The 19,527-nt window shown below is 48.1% G+C and overlaps 2 protein-coding genes across 2 annotated transcripts in view; one reads left to right on the top strand and one right to left on the bottom strand.

Annotated features, from left to right (window-relative positions):
- PMM2 (phosphomannomutase 2) overlaps nucleotides 1–12,288 on the bottom strand; it is a 28,125-nt gene extending 15,837 nt beyond the window's left edge. The window contains exons 1-2 of the mRNA XM_079781415.1: nucleotides 12,132–12,288; nucleotides 2,140–2,251 (exon numbers count right to left, since the gene is read on the bottom strand). Of these exons, the coding sequence (XP_079637541.1) occupies nucleotides 2,140–2,251; nucleotides 12,132–12,197 (178 nt within the window). The 5' untranslated portion in view covers nucleotides 12,198–12,288. The remainder of the gene's footprint in view (nucleotides 1–2,139; nucleotides 2,252–12,131) is intronic.
- A 34-nt stretch (nucleotides 12,289–12,322) lies between these two features.
- On the top strand, nucleotides 12,323–16,044 carry TMEM186 (transmembrane protein 186). The gene is made up of 2 exons (XM_079781428.1): nucleotides 12,323–12,457; nucleotides 13,446–16,044. Exons 1-2 carry the CDS (start codon nucleotides 12,371–12,373, stop codon nucleotides 14,079–14,081), a joined length of 723 nt encoding a protein of 240 aa, XP_079637554.1. The 5' UTR covers nucleotides 12,323–12,370; the 3' UTR covers nucleotides 14,082–16,044.
- Nucleotides 16,045–19,527: the final 3,483 nt, after the last annotated feature.

The raw sequence follows: 19,527 nt of genomic DNA, 5'->3' as shown, positions 1-19,527 counted from the left end.
GGGTAAATATGTGGCTAGAGGCAGAAAGGGCAATCGGGACCAGGTAGCACAGTTTCCAGGCTTAATGTGCCTTACTATGTTGTTTAGTGTTTCTAAGCAGAGCACCTAGAGGAAAATTAAGGCAAAGGAACAGAGTTTTAAAAGGAACACAGAGATTGCTCTCTATTGGTCCAGGAAACACAGCCTGCTCAGATTTGGACGGTAAAGTATTACATCTAGAACAGTGGTTCCCAGCTGGGGGTGAATTTGCCTCTAGAGGACATTTGGGAATGTCTGGGAACATTTAGATTGTTACACGGGGGGTGAGGGTGCTACTGGCATCAAGTGGGCAGAGGCCAGGGACCCTGCTAAACATCTGCAGTGCACAGGACAGCCCTACGACAGAGAATTGTCTGGGCCAAATCCTAACAGATTTGATATATTAGAATTTAGCTTTTAGTTAGTTATGAAATTAGTTCTTCTTAAGAGTCACAGCTGGCCTGACCGGTTTGGCTCGGTGGATAGAGCGTCGGCCTGCGGACTGAAAGGTCCCAGGTTCGATTCCGGTCAAGGAAATGTACCTTGGTTGCGGGCACATCCCCAGTAGGAGGCGTGCAGGAGGCAGCTGATCGATGTTTCTCTCTCATCGATGTTTCTAACTCTCTATCCCTCTCCTTTCCTCTCTATAAAAAAATCAATAAAATGTATTTAAAAAAAAAAAAAAAGAGTCACAGCTGCACTGGAATGTATTCATGTCCTGGGGCCTGTAGGCCTGCCTGTAAAGCAAGTTTCAAAATGTATATATGTCTGCTTAAGATACCAGAGAGGGGCCCTGACTGGGAGGCTCAGTTGGTTGGAATGTCATCCCATAAATCAAAAGATTGCGGGTTCAATTCCTGGTCAGGGCACATGCCTATGTTTCGAGTCTGATTCCAGTCAGGGCATGTATGGGAGGCAACTAATCGATGGTTCTTTCTCACATCCATGTTTCTCTCTCTCTCTATTCATCGCTCTAAAATCAATTAAATAAGAGATAACAGAAGAATGTAACTTGTTAAGCATGAAATGTACAACTCTGTTCTTTTCTTTCTGCTCTTAAGATAATGTCACTGATTCACAACCCCAAGATGTCTTACAGACCTCCCCTGTTCAAGACCCGGACAGGATGCCACCAGAAGCTTAATAAGAGTGCTGAAGCTTGTGTAAAGACTGACCATCGACACAGCCCACCACCCTGGACTCTTTACTCACGATTACTCATGATTTCTGCTCTATAAAACCTCTTGTCTGTAAACGATCGGGAATTCAGATTTTCCAGCACAAGCCGCCTGGTCCCCCTGTGCAGTGCTATACAATAAACACCAATTTCTTTCACTGCACCCACATCAGAGTAATTGGCTATCTGCAGCGCTGAGTGGATGGAACTCTGCTTGGTTATAAAAACATTAATAGTGATGAAAAGAATTCATCTACCTTTCCACCCACTCTTTCTTATAGGCCAGGTACCCTGGAGGCCCTGGGACTACGAGATGAATAATCCAGTCCTAGTCTTCAAGACAAATTTATAACCAGACAGTTTCCAATAATCGAGAGTGCTTCAGCAGCAGGCTGGGCATTAGAAGCTCTCGGGGTAGCTGCTAAAATACATTTCCCCAGCCTGGAGACACACTGAGTCAGAATCTCCAGTGAAAGCCCATAAGAATCGCCAGCTTCCTGGGGTCCTGTGCTGGGGATTATGGTTCAGTAGGTGGGGGAGGAGTCTGGTTGACTCATGACTAAGGGAACTTTGGGGAACCCTGAGTTAGGGCAACAGAGAGGAAGCCCCTAGACCCAGAGGGCACCTCACACCTGGGTGAGGACAGTCAGGAAACAGGGCCTGAGCTGAGGCTACAAGGGCAGTGGGTGGGACAAGAAGTATGACAGGCAAAGACACAGATGAATCTACCCATGTATCTGAGTACCAAGTGCTCCATCAGCAACTCCAGAAATTTATTTACAGGAAGAAAAACGGGAAAAACAAAGACAGAGAACGTGTTTCCCCAAACAAGGAAATAGGGATGAGGGTTCAGGGCTAGTTATGATACTCCATGGCTACGGGTTTCAATATCATCATAAGAAGTTACTCTTTTACCAAACTGTAATTAGCAATGTATAACTCACCATCATTTCCCAGCTGCTCCTGCACTTTCTCTAAGTCCGAGCCGCCTACCACTCCGATTTTGACCTTCTGCCTCAATTTTTGTAGAAAGTCATCCATTTCTTTGGTAATTTTCTGTATTTCACAAAGGAAGATACAAGTTAGGAGCCATCAAGTAATCAGGAGACTAAAATTGAAAGAATAATAGAACCCTTACTTGCATACATGCCAATTTCCTTTCTAGGTCCGTAGACAAGTCCAAATATTTCAGCTATAATTTGGAGACATTAACTTTTTACCAGAAAAAACTTGTTAAACTTTACTCATTATTACCTCATTTAAAACACACGATATATTAACAGCTGTTGTGTTCTGTTCCAGCTATTTCTATGCATTTATATACTTGGCTACATGCACACACATATAGAAATAAGTCTCATTTTTTGAAACACGAGTGGACTCAATCCACATCTTTTGCAGTGACTTGTGTTTTCATGTGATGCTCATTCCATGCCACACACAGATGCAGTACTTCCTTTCAAATGCTATATTTATGGATTTAAGCTGTCGACTTTAAAACAAAATAACATAATCAGATTAAAGGGGAAGTTTGGATTTGGTTTATTATAATTATACAAAAAAAACCCCTAAAAGATAACTAGATTTTTTTAGTCTTTTCTACAAGAAATGCTCCTATCTATAAACAGTGGTTTCAATTGTAAGAGTTTATACTTGTTAAATTCCAAACTGTGTGCTAGTTCAAAAGAAATTATAAACTAAGATGAAAAGATATCCCTGTATTAACACAAATCATAATGAATTTTTAAAAGTCTTATATCACCTGGCCAGTTTGGCTCAGTAGTTGAGTGTCAACCTATGAACCAGGAAATCAGTTTGATATTCAGTCAGGATACATGCACGGAGTGCGGGCTCAATCTCCAGTGTGGGGCATGCAGGAGGCAGCTGATCAACGATTCTTTCTCATCATTGCTGTCTCTCTCTCTCCCTCTCTGAAATCAATAAAAACATATCTTTAAAAAAGTCTTATATCATTGCTTTTAGTAATCTTAATTGTACATGGGGGCAGTAAGAAGCTAGGGAAATTCCTTGCCAAGTGTAATAAGGGAAACTGAGACAAAATAATTAAACAAGGCCAACTGATTTGAGCAATGAATCACAAGGTTTTATCTTCTCTAACCAAGGACACTTAAGAACAAATGGTTTACACATTCCAGACCGTCCTGGGGGCAGACTGGCCTCAGTCCTGGTCCTCTTCTATGACATTTTTAAAACATGAAACTAACTGGGAAATAACCCTGACCCCTTTATACCACATTTTGATGAATCAACATATTGAAGGACACACCTGGGAAACTAACGAATATTCTGTTAAGACCGTCCCCTAAAGATTCCCATCCAGCAAAAGGAAGATAAAAAGTCTCAAGACAAGGGACCCACGGTGCACTCTCCCTACAGCATGCCCACGCCTTTCTCCCTTAGGCATGTATCTCTGCTCTTTCTCCTAAACTCTAAGGGTGTCCATAAGGCTGCAAATAGGGGAGCAGTGGGCAGCAGCAGCTCATCGCAGGCTTACCCTTGAACCTGTGTCCAAGGCCCCATTTTCTCTGACTTCCCAGTGAGCTAACAGCAGCCCCACCTTGACTCACTTCTGTTGTGGTGATTTTTACTTCTTAGTGAGTTCCTGCAGCCCAGCGTGGCCCATTTTTCCTAGAACGTTTCTAAAAGCCAAAGCAGCCCTCTCTCCTGTTGCCTCTTCTATCCTAAGCCCTTCCTGTTTCACTGTCCCAGCTTTAATAAACTACTCTCAAAATCACTTGGATGCGTTTGTTAAATCTTTCCTGCATGAAGTCAAGAAACCACACACTACTGGCCACCCCAGGAGACCCACTCCAAACCCAGTCCCGTCCAGTAACACTTACATGGACTATCTTTCAAACATAGTTACCAGAAATTAAAAACAAACCACTTAAGTCAACTTCAGTATATAAACATTTAGAGTTAAATCCTCTTTTTCTTAAAACAATTTTTATAGTACATACATATGATTAATCAAATAGAAGGGCTTAAATGGAGTGCAATGTTTTTTCCATCTTCCAGTGGAATCTTGACCTAGCAGACAAAAATCTAGAACTGCAATAGCAGCATCGATGAGTCGATGACCATGAAAGGAGTCCCTGAGGCCCCCAAGTGGATTGCTCCATCTTGACATCAGAATGGGAGGAAGTGGGGAAGACTCCTTTGATTGCAAAATATTAAACATGCAATACTAATAATAACAGCAGCATCAATACTTCCACCTTCAAACAGAAGCCTTGTACACATTAATGAGCTAAATGGTATTGTGGTCAGCCGTCAGACCTGTTCTGCAATGTGAACGGGTTGTAAAAGGTGCCTTTTCACTTCCAAGTGGCAGCCAATATTTTTTAACAGGAAATAAGATAAAAGCTGCTTGTGACCACAACAGAGCATCTAAACCATATCCAACTGCAGGACAGATGTTAAAAAAAAAAAAATATATATATATATATATATATATCTCCTATATACCGTATTTTCCAGCATATAAGACGACTTTTTAACCCAGGAAAATCTCAAAAGTCGGGGGTCTTATACGCTGGAAAATACGGTATTTGGGTTTTAAGCAATCTGATATACATTGTCAGATTTTTCTAACCTACTGTATTTTCTGGTGTATAAGACCCCCGACTTTTGAGAAGATTTTCCTGGGTTAAAAAGTCGTCTTATACGCCGGAAAGTACGGTAATAAAAGCCTAGGTGGCATCGCATACATCATCACAAGATGGCCACCACAAGATGACCTTCACATTGCCCTTGCCGCGACGTCGTCACAAGATGGCTGCCACAAGATGGTCACCACAAGATGGCTGGCAGGGGAGGACTGTTGTGGGTGATCGGGCCTGCAAGGGAGGGCAGTTGGGTGTGAACAGGTCAGCAGGGGAGGGCAGTTGGGGACGACCAGGCCTGCAGGGGGGGGGCAGTTGGGGGTGACCAGGCTGGCAGGGGAGGGCAGTTGGGGGCGAGATCAGGCCAGCAAGGGAGGGCAGTTGGGGACAACCAGGCCTGCAGGGGAGGGCAGCTGGAAGCGACCAGGCCTGTGTGTGGGGGGGCAGTTGGGGGTGACCAGGCTGGCAGGGGAAGGCAGTTGGGGGCAACCAGGCTGGCAGGGGAGTGCAGCTGGGGGCCATCAGGCCAGCAGGGGAGGGCAGTTGGGGGCGAGATCAGGCCAGCAGGGAAGGGCAGTTGGGGGCAACCAGGCCTGCAGGGGAGGGCAGTTAGGGGCAACCAGGCTGGCAGGGGAGGGCAGCTGGGGGCGACCAGGCCTGCAGGGGAGGGCAGCTGGGGACGACCAGGCTGGCAGGGGAGGGAAATTGGGAGCGAGATCAGGCCTGCAGGGGAGGGTAGTTGGGGGCGAGATCAGGCCAGCAGGGGAGGGCAGTTGGGGGCAAGATCAAGCAGCAGGGGAGGACTGTTGTGGGTGATCGGGCCTGCAAGGGAGGGCAGTTGGGTGTGAACAGGCCAGCAGGGGAGGGCAGTTGGGGGCGACCAGGCCTGCAGGGGAGGGCAGTTGGGGGGTGACCAGGCCGACAAGGGAGGGCAGTTGGGGGGCGAGATCCGGCCAGCAGGGGAGGGCAGTTGGGGGCGACCAGGCCAGCAGGGCAGGGCAGTTGAGGGCGATTGGGCCAGCAGGGGAGGGCAGTTGGGGGCGATCGGGCTGGCAGGGGAGCAGTTAGGTGTCAATCAGGCCAGCAGGGAAGCGGTTAGGGGGCAATCAGGCTGGCAGGCAGAAGCAGTTAGGGGCATCAGATAGGCAGGCAGGCGAGCGGTTAGGAGTAAGCAGACCCGGATTGTGAATGGGATGTCTGATTGCCGGTTAGGGGTCCTAAACTAGCAGTGGGACATCCCCCAAGGGGTCCCAGATTGGAGCGGGTGCAGGCTGGGCTGAGGGACACCCCCCCCCCCGTGCACGAATTTCGTGCACTGGGCCTTTATATATCTATATATCTATATCTATATCTATATCTATCTATATATGTATATATATATATTAGAGAGGCCCAGTGCATGAATTCGTGCATGAGTGGGGTCTGGCTAGCCTGGCCAGGGGGAGGGGAAATGGGCAGTTGGCCGGCCTGCCTGCTGGTCGAAATCCTGGTCTAGGGGACAATTTGCATATTAGCCTTTTATTATATAGGATATACACTGAGTGGCCAGATTATTATGCATTCAGAGATCATAATAGTCTGGCCACTCAGTGTGTGTGTGTGTGTGTGTGTGTGTGTGTATGTATGTGTGTGTGTATATATATATATATATATATATATATATATATATATATATATGTATATATATACGTGTATATATATACGTATATATATACATATATATATATATATATATATATATCTCCTATATAATAAAAGGCTAATATGCAAATTGACCGAATGGCAGAATGACTGGTCGCTATGATGCACACCAATCACCAAGGGGCAGACACTCAACGCAGGAGCTGCCCCCTGGTGGTCAGTGCACCGCTCAGCCAGAAGCCAGGCTCACAGCTGGTGAGCGCAGCAGTGTTGGTGGGAGCCTCTCTTGCCTTTGTGGCAGTGCTAAGGACCCCTTGGGGGATGTCCGACTGCCGGTTTAGGCCTGCTACCTGTGGGGAGCAGCATGGGGAGTGGGCCTAAGCTGGCAATTGGCCATCCCTCGAGGGGTCCCAAACTGCGAGAGGGTGCAGGCTGGGCTGAGGGATGCCCCCTCCCCCCAGTGCACGAATGTCGTGCACCAGGCCTCTAGTATATATATGTATATTTAAATATATTTTTACTGATTTCAGAGAGGAAGGGAGGAGAGATAGAAACATCAATGATGACACAGAATCATTCATCAGCTGCCTCCTGCACACCACTGGGGATTGAGCCCCAACCAGGCATGTGCCCCTGACTGGAAATGAACCCAGAACCCTTCAGTCCTCAGGCCAACACTCTATCTACTGAGCCAAACCAGGTAGGACAGGGCAGATGTTTAGAGCAAAATTGTTGTGATGTTACCAAATAATGCTGTGTTGCTAATTACAAGGAACTCTTTATCAATCACCCTAGACAAAATAAAACACAGAACAAGATCCAAAAGCTTGAAGTGAAAAAATGTTAAAAACTCACCTCTGGGGAAAAAATTATAAAAGACTCTTTTGGGACAATTAAGGAAAAATGAAAGGAATAGAAGAAGTGTCAACAAAATGGGAACCATTGATCACAATAAGCCATTGCCTGTTTTTCTGGAAGGTCTGACTGGAACACAGCCACGTCCACGTCCACCCATTTATGTAGTGTCTGTGGCAACAACAAGAATTAAGTAGTTGTGACAGAGACCACATGACCTGCACAAAGCCTCAACTATTTACTACCTGGCCTTTTACAAAAAAAGTTTGTCAACCCTTGGATTAGGGCAGGGATGGGGAACATCTGGCCCTCAGGCCATATAAGGCCCTTGAAATCATTTGCTCTGGCCCGGCCAAGGCAATTAGGGGTGAATTAATCAAATGTTTGACCACATATAGCAGGCTAATTTTTAAGTTGATAATTTTGTATGGCCCGCAAATCCTATCTAATAAAGAGGGAATATGCTAATTGACTGCCATGCCCTCAAAGATGGTGGCGCCCACAGCCAATAAGGAGGAAATATGCTAGTTGACTGCCCCACCCTCAAAGATGGTGGTGCCCACAGCCAATAAGGAGAGAATATGCTAGTTGACTGCCACACCCTCAAAGATGGTGGTGCCCACAGCCAATAAGGAGGGAAAATGCTAATTGACTGCCACGCCCTCAAAGATGGTGGCGCCCACAGCCAAGGAGGGAATATGCTAATTGACTGCCATGCCCTCAAAGATGGAGGCACCCACAGCCAATAAGGAGGGAATATGCTAATTGACTGCCATGCCCTCAAAGATGGTGGTACCCACAGCCACAAGATGGTGGCGCCCAGTCCCCTCAGCCCTGCTGGGGCGACAGGTGTGCGGCAAGGCCGGGCCCACCCCCAGGTGTGCCCGGCTGCTCCGTGCACCTGCCTCTGGAGTCCCCCAGTCCCCTCAGCCCCCCAGCCGCCCAGGGCCGCCCACAGCTCAGGTAACCAGGGCCGGCCAAGGCTTGCACCACCGGCAGTGGCAGCAGCAGAGGTGTGATGGGGCATCGCCTTCCCCTGATTGCTGGGTTGCCTCCCGCCCCTGAGGGCTCCCAGACTGTGATAGGGGGCAGGCTGGGCTGAGGGAACCCCCCTCCAGTGCATGAATTTTCATGCAACGGGCCTCTAGTGATGTTATAAATATCCAAAAGGCCCTTGGCAGAAAAAGGTTCCCCACCCCTGGACTAAGCACTACTAGGGAACTGGTGAGTTTTCTTAGGTGTGATGATGATACTGTGGTTACAATAGATGTTCTGTCCTCTAGAGATGCAAGCTCACATTTTAGGGGTGAAGCACTATGATTACTGCAGCCTAGGAAATGGTGCAGCAAAGATTAAAAGAAAAAGAAAATAAAGTTAATGTCAATTATTGTTGAATTTAAGTGGTGGGGATTTGGCTGTTCTATGTACTATTATTCCAGTGGTTCAGTATGTTTTAAATTTCTCATGACAGAAAGTTGGAAAACAATTCACCCACGTTTAAGCCCCCCTTCTTTTGCAGGCTTTTGTTCTAAGTTTCAACTGTTTTTATTTTTATTTTTTAATTAAACATATTTTTATTGATTTCAGAGAGGAAGGGAAAGGGAGAGAGATAGAAACATCAATGATGAAAGAATCATTGATTGGTCGCCTCCTGCATGCCCACACTGGGAATCGAGCCTGTAACCTGGGCATATGCCTTAACCAGGAATCAAACCTTGACTTCCTGATTCATAGGTCGATGCTCAACCCTGAGCGAGGCTGGCTGGGCAAATCTCAACTGTTTTTAGATGAAATGGCATTTCTTAGGAAAGTACTCAGTACAACAAAACAGTGAAATGTGCAAAGCTCTGGACTCCATTCTAACTAGAATTCACCTGTTTAAATCATATCCTGTTTCAGCAGCTCCAAGAAAAGATAACCCATTCTTCTACTTCCTTGTGCTTATCAATGTGAGAATGAATTTATTGAGGAAGGAAAAAGTTGGATAATGAATAGATCTGTTATTAAAATTTTTTTTTATTTTTTACCTAGAGTACCCCGCACATAGAAACAATTATTTTTTAAATTACATTTTTTTTTTTTTTTTTTTTTTTTAGTATTAAACTGATTTATGTTCACTGCAAAGAATATCATGCTTCCAATGTGGGTTGCCTGGTTGCCATTTCATACTTTAGCTTATATAACCTGATTCCTTCTGAGAATCAAAAGCACTTTCCTGAATGGCACATTGCTTCTACCTTAGAAAAATGGCAGAAAATGGTAAACTTAGCAAATACAATGCTCTGAAACTCAGAGACTGGTACCAGATCTGCTGTGTGAAATCAAGACAATCTTTTTTGTTTTTTATGTTTTAAGATTTTTATTTTTGAACTAGAGGTCTGGTGCACGAAATTCATGCACTTGCGGGGGGAGGGGGTGCGTCCCTCAGCCCAGCCTGCACCCTCTCGCAGTCCAGGAGTCCTCGGGGGATGTCCAACTGATGGCAGGGGAGCAGGCCTAAGCCAGCAGTTGGATATCCTTAGTACTGCCGCGGAAGTGGGAGAGACTCCCACCATCGCCGCTGCTCTCGCCAGCCATGAGCCTGGCTCAGAGCTTTTGGCTGAGTGGTGCTCCCCCTGTGGGAGCATAATGACCACCAGGGGGCAGCTCCTGCATTGAGTGTCTGCCCCCTGGTGGTCAGTGCGCGTCATAGCGACCGGTCGTTCTGCCATTCGGTTGATTTGCATATTAGCCTTTTATTATATAGGATTACAATTCACATTCAATATTGTATGTATGTGTGTATATATATTAGTTTCAGGTGTCCAGCACAGTGCTTAATCATTTATAGAATTTATGATGTGATTCCTCCAACAAGTCTAGTACCTACGTGGTACCTGTCATAGTTATTACAATATTATTAAGTATTACTCTTGATGCTGTACTTTACATTCCTGTGACTATTCTATAACTATAATCCCTTCCCTTTTTCACTATCAAGATGATCTTGAGTCTCAGTTTCCTTACATTTACAAGGATAGTAGCCCTGGCCAGTGTGGCTCAGTTGGTTGAGAGTTGTCTTGTGCACTGAAAAGATGCTGTTCCATTCCCAGTCGGGGCACAAGCCCAGGTTGTGGGCTTGATCCAATGTTGGGAGTTTATGCAGAAGGCAGCCGATTGATGTTTCTCTCTCTCCCCCCGCCCCGCCCCCCCCCCCCCGTCACTTCCTCTCTCTCTCAAAAAACCCCCACAAAAAACAATAAATAAAATAATATATAAAAAAGAGGATAGTAACAACTATTCTATTTAGGATAAAGGTTGAGAGGATCCAAAGATGGTGTGTAAAAAGGCTTGGGATGTAAACCCTAGACAATTACAGCCAATGGACCCAACTGAGCAGCTGTGTGTTTTTGTAATAAAGTTTTACTGGAACACAGCCACGCTGTGCCTACATATGGTCTATGGCTGCTTTTGCATTAAAGTTGAGTAGTTACTACAAACCATATGGTTGGTGAAGACAAGAGTATTTGTTCTCAGACTCTTGACAAACAATGAATGGCTAACCTCGGCTCTAGACCACTAGGGGCTTTTAACAACCCACAAGTGTGTGCCAATCACTGATCTCAGAGTCCAAAGGGGCCTTTGGAGAACTTGCAGTTGAGTGTCTTCACTAGGCACATGGAACATGGGGCGCAGAAAGGTAAAATGCCATGTGTAAGGTCACACACACTTGATGTGGAATTCTGAAGCACACCACTGCTACCACCTGGCCAAAATTAGACTCAGAACTTGGAGACAAGGGAGGCCATTTGGGCCTCAAGTGGATCGACTGGTGTTGGGTGATCTGTTTGTAGGAGGAGGTGGAGGTCAGAGGGAGCTGCATCACAAATGTGGATCTTAACTGAAACCTGTCTGTGCCTATAGCAGCAGAATTTGCAAGTGGGAGGCAAGTTTCCATGAGTCCAGGGAGGCTCTCAACAGGCAGCCTGTAACAATCTAGGTCTCCCGCTCTCTTTTTTAAAAAATATTTTTATCGATTTCAGAGAGGAAGGGAAAGGGAGAGAGCGAAACATCAAGGATGAGAATCATTGATCGGCTGTCTCCTTCACACCTCCCCTTCCCCCCACAACCCGGGATGGAGTCAGAAATCCAGGCGTGTGCCCTGACCGGAAGTCCAACTGTGACCTCCTGGTTCATAGGTCGACGCTCAACCACTGAGTCACACCCGCCGGGCCAATCTAGGTGCCTTTGATCACCCGAGACCCACTGCAGGGGCTGGAGAAGGGGGTGAAGGTGCTGGCTAACATTTATGGACTATTACTGAACAGAGCTTACTGTAAGCCAAGATACTTTCATGAACTTATTTGATTTCATCCGATCCTCACAAACACAGATGCTGAGGCTCCGAGATTAAGGTCACACAGCTGTCAAGAAGAGAAGCAGAGACTGTACTCGGCCCGCTCGAACGAAGAACCTGTTTTCCGTATCAGGATACGGGGCACACCCCACAGGTGACAGAATGAGGAGGGCACACAGCTGGTCAGGGGGCAGAGCAGTGGTCCAAACCTAGGGCTTCCGGTGAGAGTCCAGAACTGCATTTCCCACCCGAATACAAGTTTCTTACTCTCAAGAGTTTTTCGGCTCATCCCCCTCTCCAGGTGCCCTGAGGTCTTCCGTCTCATCCCTCCAGGGCACCCAGAACAGAGCTGAGCCCTGCCAGGAGGTGGGCGGTCCTCAGCCGCCCCTCGGTGCCCACCCTGGGTGGTCGCTGGCCCCGTCCTGGGACCGCAGGAGACCCTGCACCTGCCGCCTCCAGCCCGCAGGGCGCCGCCTACCTGCCGCGGGGCCGTCAGGGTCCCGTCCACGTCGAAGAGGCAGAGCGCTGGGCCCGGGGCAGCCATGTCTCCGGATCTCGAGCCGCACCTGACGTGGCGCGTCGGCACCTGGAACTCGGCCCCGGGCTTCCGGGCCCAGCCTCCGTGCAGCAGGGCACGTCGGGAGGAGGAGAATCCACTCCCACAAGGCCTGGGGCTGGCGTCAGCTGTTCCATCCGGACTACAGATCCCAGAATGCAATGTTCCGCACGCAGGCCTGTGACGGCCGAGCATGCTCCTTTAGGGATCCGACTGCAGGTGCGATCCGGAGGCTCCTGCGGGCCATGGTAAGGACGCGAAAGGTGGGACTGAGGGGGGTGACGTCCTTTTGGGGTCCAGGTCAGGCCTGTGATTCGCAGGGTGCGCGGGAGAGACCTTAGCGTGGATTACGCTTTGTTATTCCCCGGCTTCCTCTGCGCTCAGGTCACGTGCGTCACCAGCGACACTAAAACTCACTGAGCACTCACCCTGCATCAAGTCCTTCCAGTGCTCTTGAGGGGTTTACAACCCACATCTCAGTCAGTATACTCTGAATCCCCATTTGGAAGATGAGGAAACTGAGGCCCAGAGAGGTGGAGTAACTTGCCCCAGGATCCACAGCTGGCGACTTTAGGAGTCAGGGTTGGAACCCAGACCTAGTTGCAGAACCGAAAGCATCTTTCACGGCACTACCCAAGGGGTGGACTGTGCGCCTGATAGAATCCCTGTGCTTCCGTCCGGCGCCTTCATCCCTTTCTCCTCCTCCATTCTTCCCCCTCCCCCTCACTAGGCTAAGAAAACACGCCCCTTTAGCACCCAGACGATGCTTAACCTGATAGAGACTCAGAAAGTTATTGTGCTAAATATCTAGCGGATTTGTTCTCCACTGGGACAGGGATTGTTTAGTTTCCTGCTTGGGGAAATGCTCAGCCAGCCTTATGGATGCACTGCCCAGCCCACAGTTGGCTCTCCCTCGGTCCTTGTTTACTGAATGAAGACTGTGCCTCCTTCCCGTAACTTGACCTGCCTGGAGGGAAGGGGACCAGTGTGAGAGTCAGACTCTGCCCTACTCACTGGCTGTGTGTCTTTGGGTAAATTTCTTACCTTCTCTGGTGGTAAAGAGGTTCCTATTTCACACAGCGAGGTAAAGCGTCTGGCTTCCCCTTCCCCTCCATGGTGATAATGGCACCCTCACAAGATTGGCGGGAGCCTCCACGTAAATGCTTTGCAGGTGTTCGTTGTGTGATGAGCATGGTTGAGTTCTTTGAGAGAAATGGTCTCTTGTCTCCCTTCCAGGCTGCCCTCCTCCGAGCTGTGCCGCGGTTGCCAGGGCTGGCTGTGTGGAGAAGGCCTCTCTACGCGCTGCAGTGCTGCAGTGGGCAGGATTTTAGGAGATGGGTGGGGAGCAAGTCACCCACCTCGAAGGAGAAACCACCAGGCACAGAGACAGAGAAATTCCAGATGATCTACCGGTTCGATGCCATCAGAGCCTTTGGGCATTTGTCTAAGCTGAAGGTGGCACAGACAGCCCTGACGGTGGTGGCCCTGCCGCCTGGCTTTTACTGGTACTCCCAGGGCCTCGTGACTTTCAACAACCTGTGTCTCATGGGTGGGATAGCTGGCTTCGCCCTGGCCATGCTGTACTGGATGAGCTATTTCTTCCGGAGGCTGGTGGGCATCCTGTACGTGAACGAGTCTGGCACCATGCTGCGGGTGGCCCACCTGACCTTCTGGGGCTGGCGGCAGGACACATACTGCCCGGTGGCCGAAGTGATGCCTATGACAGAAACCCAGGACCGGCCCCAGGATATTTTCGTTCGGATCCAGCAGTACAGTGGGAAGCAGACCTTCTATCTCACCCTGCGCTATGGACGCATCCTGGACAGAGAGCGTTTCACACAGGTGTTTGGGATGCTGGACACGCTCAAGTGAACGATTGGGGATTGGGCTTCTGGGTTGCCCTGGGCCACCTGGATCTCCGACCGAAGGCTGAGGGTGTGGGTGAGGCTAAAGAAGGGGATCTGACAGCTGGAGACTTTGCCAGGCCCCCTGGGAAACGTGACTGTTGGGATGAAGAAAATCATGAGGCGGATGCTAATAACCCAGCTTAGGAAAGAGGCCTTAGTGCAAATTCTTACCACACTTGTGCATGACAGTCAGTTAGATAATGGCCAGAAGTTTCTGTTAAGAGCCAGTTCTTGGAAGAAGCTATGCCCAGTTCACTCTACACACAGTGCTGTGAAGTGGGGAGGTGGTGTGGCAGGGGGAACACTGGATTTGGAGTTGGAAGACTTGGGCTCTGTTTGTCCTTAACTCCCTGTCCTGGGTCAGGTAACTGAGTCTCTCTGGGCCTTGTTTTTCACATTTGTAACATGGAAAGTCCTGCCTGTGTCATTGGGTGGGTGTGAGAATAAACAGGAAATGTCAAGTGCTTTGCAAACTCAGCGGGCAAGAGCAAACATTAAGTGTTAGTTCAGAGGTGATGGCATGGTGGTCCCAGCAGCAGGTAGGACTGGGGTGAAGCCTAGAGGTGGGTCATTTTGTTCTGCCGGATGGTAACTGCACAACTGGGGCGGGCGTGCCATCCAAGCAAGCACAGCACACCTGCCAGGACTCTTCACTACCCAGAGGTCTAGGGCTCTCACCTCAGATGCTTCTGTGGACTTCGTGTTCCTGGGCCAATTTTTTGCCTGAAAAATAGGTTCTCAAACCCTGGCTCCCTGTGCAGGATCACCTGGAGAGATTTTTTAAAAATATTGTTACCCAGGCCCATGACTAGGTCCCCCAGGTGGTTCTCACGCAGCCTGGGGTCCCACCACACTGGGAGGTGAGAGCCCGGATTCTCACCAGCCTGGGCATGAAAGAACTTCCACTTCAATGCTCACGCAGAACCAGCAGAGGGCACACCGAGCAAATGCGTTACCCATGCCTTTATTCCTGACCTAAAATCACAGGTCACGTGACAATGGGAATTGGGTTAGGACTTCTACTACACCTATAGGACAGCACCTAGGAGCTAAGAAAACCCCAAATCAATATCAACTAAGACAGCAAAACTCCCCTGTGCTCAACCCTTATAGATTCTGGTAGAAGCTGGATACCTGCATTTTTATGTTTCCCAGGTAATTCCAAGCACCCCAAGTTCTGGAAATTACTGTGTGGGGTTTACCTTTCCCCAAAACTGTGCAGCAGCTTCTCAGAAAATGGAAGTGGGCTTTAGATTCCGGTGGTGGATATACTGGTGATTACCCTCTTTGACAACAATTCCAAAACAGTAATCTAATAGAAATAGCCAAGCATACGTATGAGGATGTTCACTGAATGTTTCTAATAGCAAAACAGACAAAACCATAGCACCAACAAAACTGGAAGTAAGCTAAGTTTCTATTAGTAGGCAACAAGGTTAAACAAACGTTGGTAAACTGTAATTGAAAAATAACATTTAAAGAAAGTTGGTAGATCCATACTATGGGATGTTACATGGTCCTTCAAAGGAGTGAGGTGGAGCCCTGGCCTATTGTGGCTTGGCTGGAGCGTCATCCTGTACACCAAAAGGTGGGTTTGATTCCTAGTCAGGGCACATACCCAGGTTGGGGGTTCAGTCCCCTGTTGGGGCATGTATGGGAGGCAACTAATTGATGTTTCTCTCTGCCTTCCTCTAAAAAAAAATAAATAAAAGTGAGGTTGAACTACTAGTATATCTGCTGACGTGGAAAGGTAACCATGGGATAGCATTACGTGGACAAAATAAGTCACAGAACAATGTAGTTTTATGTGGCCATATTTGTGTTAAAAAAATGCAAACATTCTAAATTGTTAACAGTGATTACATCTGGGGAGAGGATAGGGAGTGGGAGGGAGTGGGTGAAATGAAGGGAAGACTTCCACTTCCACCTTTATAACCCAGTATTTAAAACGTTCATCATGAGCACGTCATCCGTCTTAATAAAGAAAAAATGCTGCAGTAAACACAGTCTTTTCTTCCATCCTTTCCTCACGTCAGCTCTCTAGGTAGAAAAGTTTCTCAACCATGAATTCCCACCCTGGACTTGAGAGCTGAGCTGATTGTAGGAAACAGTCCCTCATTGACAGTGTCAGTTGGACGTGCCAGTGTTTGCCCCTCGTAGCCTGGTTTTCCTTCCTGTCAGCTGAGAACTGTGTGGACTTTGTGCCCCTCCATCCAACCCTGGGCTGTACTAGTATATAATTTACACGCAGGGAATGGGTCCGTAGCATGTCCGTTTTCATATGGTAGTTGCTATGGACTGAGTTGTCCCTAAAATGCATATGTTGAAACCATAACCCCCAATGTGATGGTGTTTGGAGCTGGGGTCTTGAGAGGTGACTAGGGCTAGATGAGGTCTTGAGGGTGGGGCCCTCACGATGGGGTTAATGTCCTGATAAGAGGACTAGACTGCACTAAGGGAGGCCGTGTAAGGACATAACCAGGAAGAATGCCTTCCGCAAGAATCTGACCATGGCCCTAGCCGGTTTGGCTCAGTGGATAGAGCATCGGCTTGTGGACTGAAGGGTCTCAGGTTCAATTTCGGTCAAGGGCACATGCCCGGGTTGCAGGCTCAATCCCCAGTAGGGGGCATGCAGGGGGTAGCCGATCAATGATTCTCATCATTGATGTTTCTTTTTCCCTTTTCCTTCCTCTCTGAAATTAATAAAAATATATTTTAATAAAAGAATCTGAACATGGACCTCCAGCCCCCAGAATGTGAGAAGACAGTGTTTGCTGTTTAGGCCATCCAGTTATAGCAGCCGGGCTAAGACAGGGTCCTCCAGACCTGGGTGCGGTCGGCTCTAGCAGGGATGTTCACATTGTGCACAGCTGAGAGCTGTTGTCCAAAAAACGAGACCTTGTCATAGGGCCAGAGGGCTCTCCCTGGCCCCATGGTTAAATGGCTATGTTTAATGCACCCCCAGAACAGATCAGGTGTGCTTATTGCTCGCAGGCCAGCCTGCAGTGAATTGCCCAAATAACTAGGTTTGGAACTTTTTTTTTTTTTGCTGCTTTATGACTTCAGGACTTCAGTCCCCAAATGGAAAGCAAAGTCCCCTTTGACCCCTAGGCAGAGTCCAACTTTTATGGCCTTGTTTTGATCCCGCAGCATTCAACTATAAAATCTTGGCCAATTAGAGTTAATCAAGCAGGGCCGATACCATCTGGCCTTGTTTGTACCAACTCCAGTGACAAAACATCCGTTTTACTTATTAACAGTTGGAATGTGTTCCAGGATTTGGTGGAGTTTACCTGTGTTGGGAAGTAGATTTAATATTTAGAAATAAGGAACTTCACTCTGACAGGAATATGTTGTTTAGAGCCCTGTTCACGACACTATTTACAGAGACAAAATGGCGAGAGGAAGTACCATGTATTAAGCACCTACTATATGCCAGGCAATTATTACACGATTTTATTTAATCCTCCCAGCAACCGCTCAAGTTGGAGAGCCAGAGAGAGGCAGCAGATGTAGGGTGAAGCTTGTGGCTTTGAAGCAAGATGTCTTGCCTGCTTGAATCCCAGCCCTGGCGCTTTCTAGCTGTGACCTGGGCCAGTTACACAGTCTCTTGTTTGTGCCTTGGTTTCTTGACTATAAAAGCACTCACTTAGGGTGGTTGAAGAGACTGGCTTATTACATGAAAAGCTCTTAAAATAGCTGTTGGTCCAAGGAAGTGCTAGGTGTTAGCTGGCATTACGGTTACCAACCTCTACTTGCAGATGAGGCTCTGAGAGGTGAAATGACTTGGTCAAGGCCACCTGCTAGAGAGCAGCAGAGTTGGGTCATTCTACTGCCTGTCCTGCCTCCCCAGTGGGGAAGTATAGAAAATAGAAAACAGATAGTATTTGACCTTGAGGTCCTGGCACCTTCCCCCCACCTGCCTTGGGGACTGTATCATGTTTAGGATCTCACACCAGGCTGACCAGTTCAAGTTCATGCTCCAAGGCCGGTGGTCAGAGCAGCTGTGTGAAAGGTCATTGAGTCCTTGGTAGTCCCTATCCTTCACCAATCCCAGGCTGATGGCATGTGTGTACACACAAACACATACTTGATTACACACGTCATCTTTCATACATCCGTGTGTATCCTGGCTTCCAAGCTGTGTGATTTTGGGTAGGCTCCCCTAACCTCTCTGAGCTTCAGTTCCCTCATATTAAAAGTAGGCACATAAATACACAGCCCGTGGGTTTGTTGTGCAAATCATAAAGCGCCAGAATATGCTTGCACATTGTAGATGTTCAACAAATGATACTTATCACTATGTGTATTTCAAAAATACACTTAATGGTAGATATTGCCTCCCAAGTCAATTGTTTCATAGACATGTCAGATGTCCGAGCTGAGCGAAACCTTGGAAGTCATGTGGTCCAACCATACATTTTACAGGTGAGAAAAAGAAGGGTGATGGAGGGCCACTGAGACAGCTGGGAGAGGAAGTGAGACAGCGCCCCCTCCCTGCCTCCAGGTCAGGACACCAGGAGGGCGAAGATCCAGCTCACAGGTGCTTCCTAAGCCTCTCTCTGGGCCTCCCAGTGATTCCAGTCAGTCATCAGCTTAGCCCCCAATGGGCCTGGAGACAATCGGGTTTAATTGGTCTGAGGTGGGGCCCCAGCATTAGGGTTGTCTGAGAAGCTCTTTAGGGTGACTCTAAAGTGCATCCAGTGTTGAAAGTCACTGTCCTGTGTGTTTTGGATTCTGTGCCTCTCTCCCTCTCTCCACCCATCCCATATTGTCCTGTTAGACCACCAGGTCCCCTTGATTGTGACAGTGCCCTGGCCAGTCTCCCCACCCTGCCTGTCACGGTGAACACTCAGGAAAGTCTTCCTAAGATGCACGTTGGAATATCCCCCTGCTCCAACCCCCCAGTGGCTCCGTCACTGCGTGGAAGGCCCCCCACCTCCCACTCCCCACCCCTCAGCACAGCACAGAGGCCCTCTGGTCTGGGCCCTGCCCATTCTCTGACCTCATCTCCGGACTGTTCTGCACCCCTCCCTTTGTGATCTGGTGATGGTGAGCTGAGGGTAAGGACCACACCTTGTCCATCCCTATCACCTGGTATGTCCTCCATGGACCCTGAAATGAAGGGCCTCACAGTGCTTCCCAAATCCAAAGCAGACTTATACAGTAGAATGTTCCCCAAAGACCTCCCTGAAGGTATATAATAGGTGCTTAAGAAGTACTTGCCACGCCCTGGCTGGCGTGGCTCATTTGGCTGGAGCGTTGTCCCGCGCACCAGAGGTTCCCAAGTTTGATTTCCCGTCAGGGCACATACCCAGGTTTCAAGTTCAAGGCAACTGATTGATGTTTCTCTCTCACATTGATGTGTTTCTCTCCCTCTCCCTCAAATCATTTCTTAAAAAAAGTACTTG

This window comes from Cnephaeus nilssonii, assembly GCF_951640355.1.
Source record: "Cnephaeus nilssonii genome assembly, chromosome: 2".
In the NCBI taxonomy this organism is placed as follows: domain Eukaryota; kingdom Metazoa; phylum Chordata; class Mammalia; order Chiroptera; family Vespertilionidae; genus Cnephaeus; species Cnephaeus nilssonii.
Note: the sequence above shows the minus strand (reverse complement) of the source record. Positions and strands in the feature narration are given on the sequence as shown.

Bases quoted from the DNA above. Each gene is read 5' to 3' on its own strand.
- TMEM186 (XM_079781428.1), top strand. From the start codon at position 12,371: ATGTTCCGCACGCAGGCCTGTGACGGCCGAGCATGCTCCTTTAGGGAT. The intron at 12,458-13,445 runs GTAAGGACGCGA...TCTCCCTTCCAG, and splicing joins GGAGGCTCCTGCGGGCCATG to GCTGCCCTCCTCCGAGCTGT.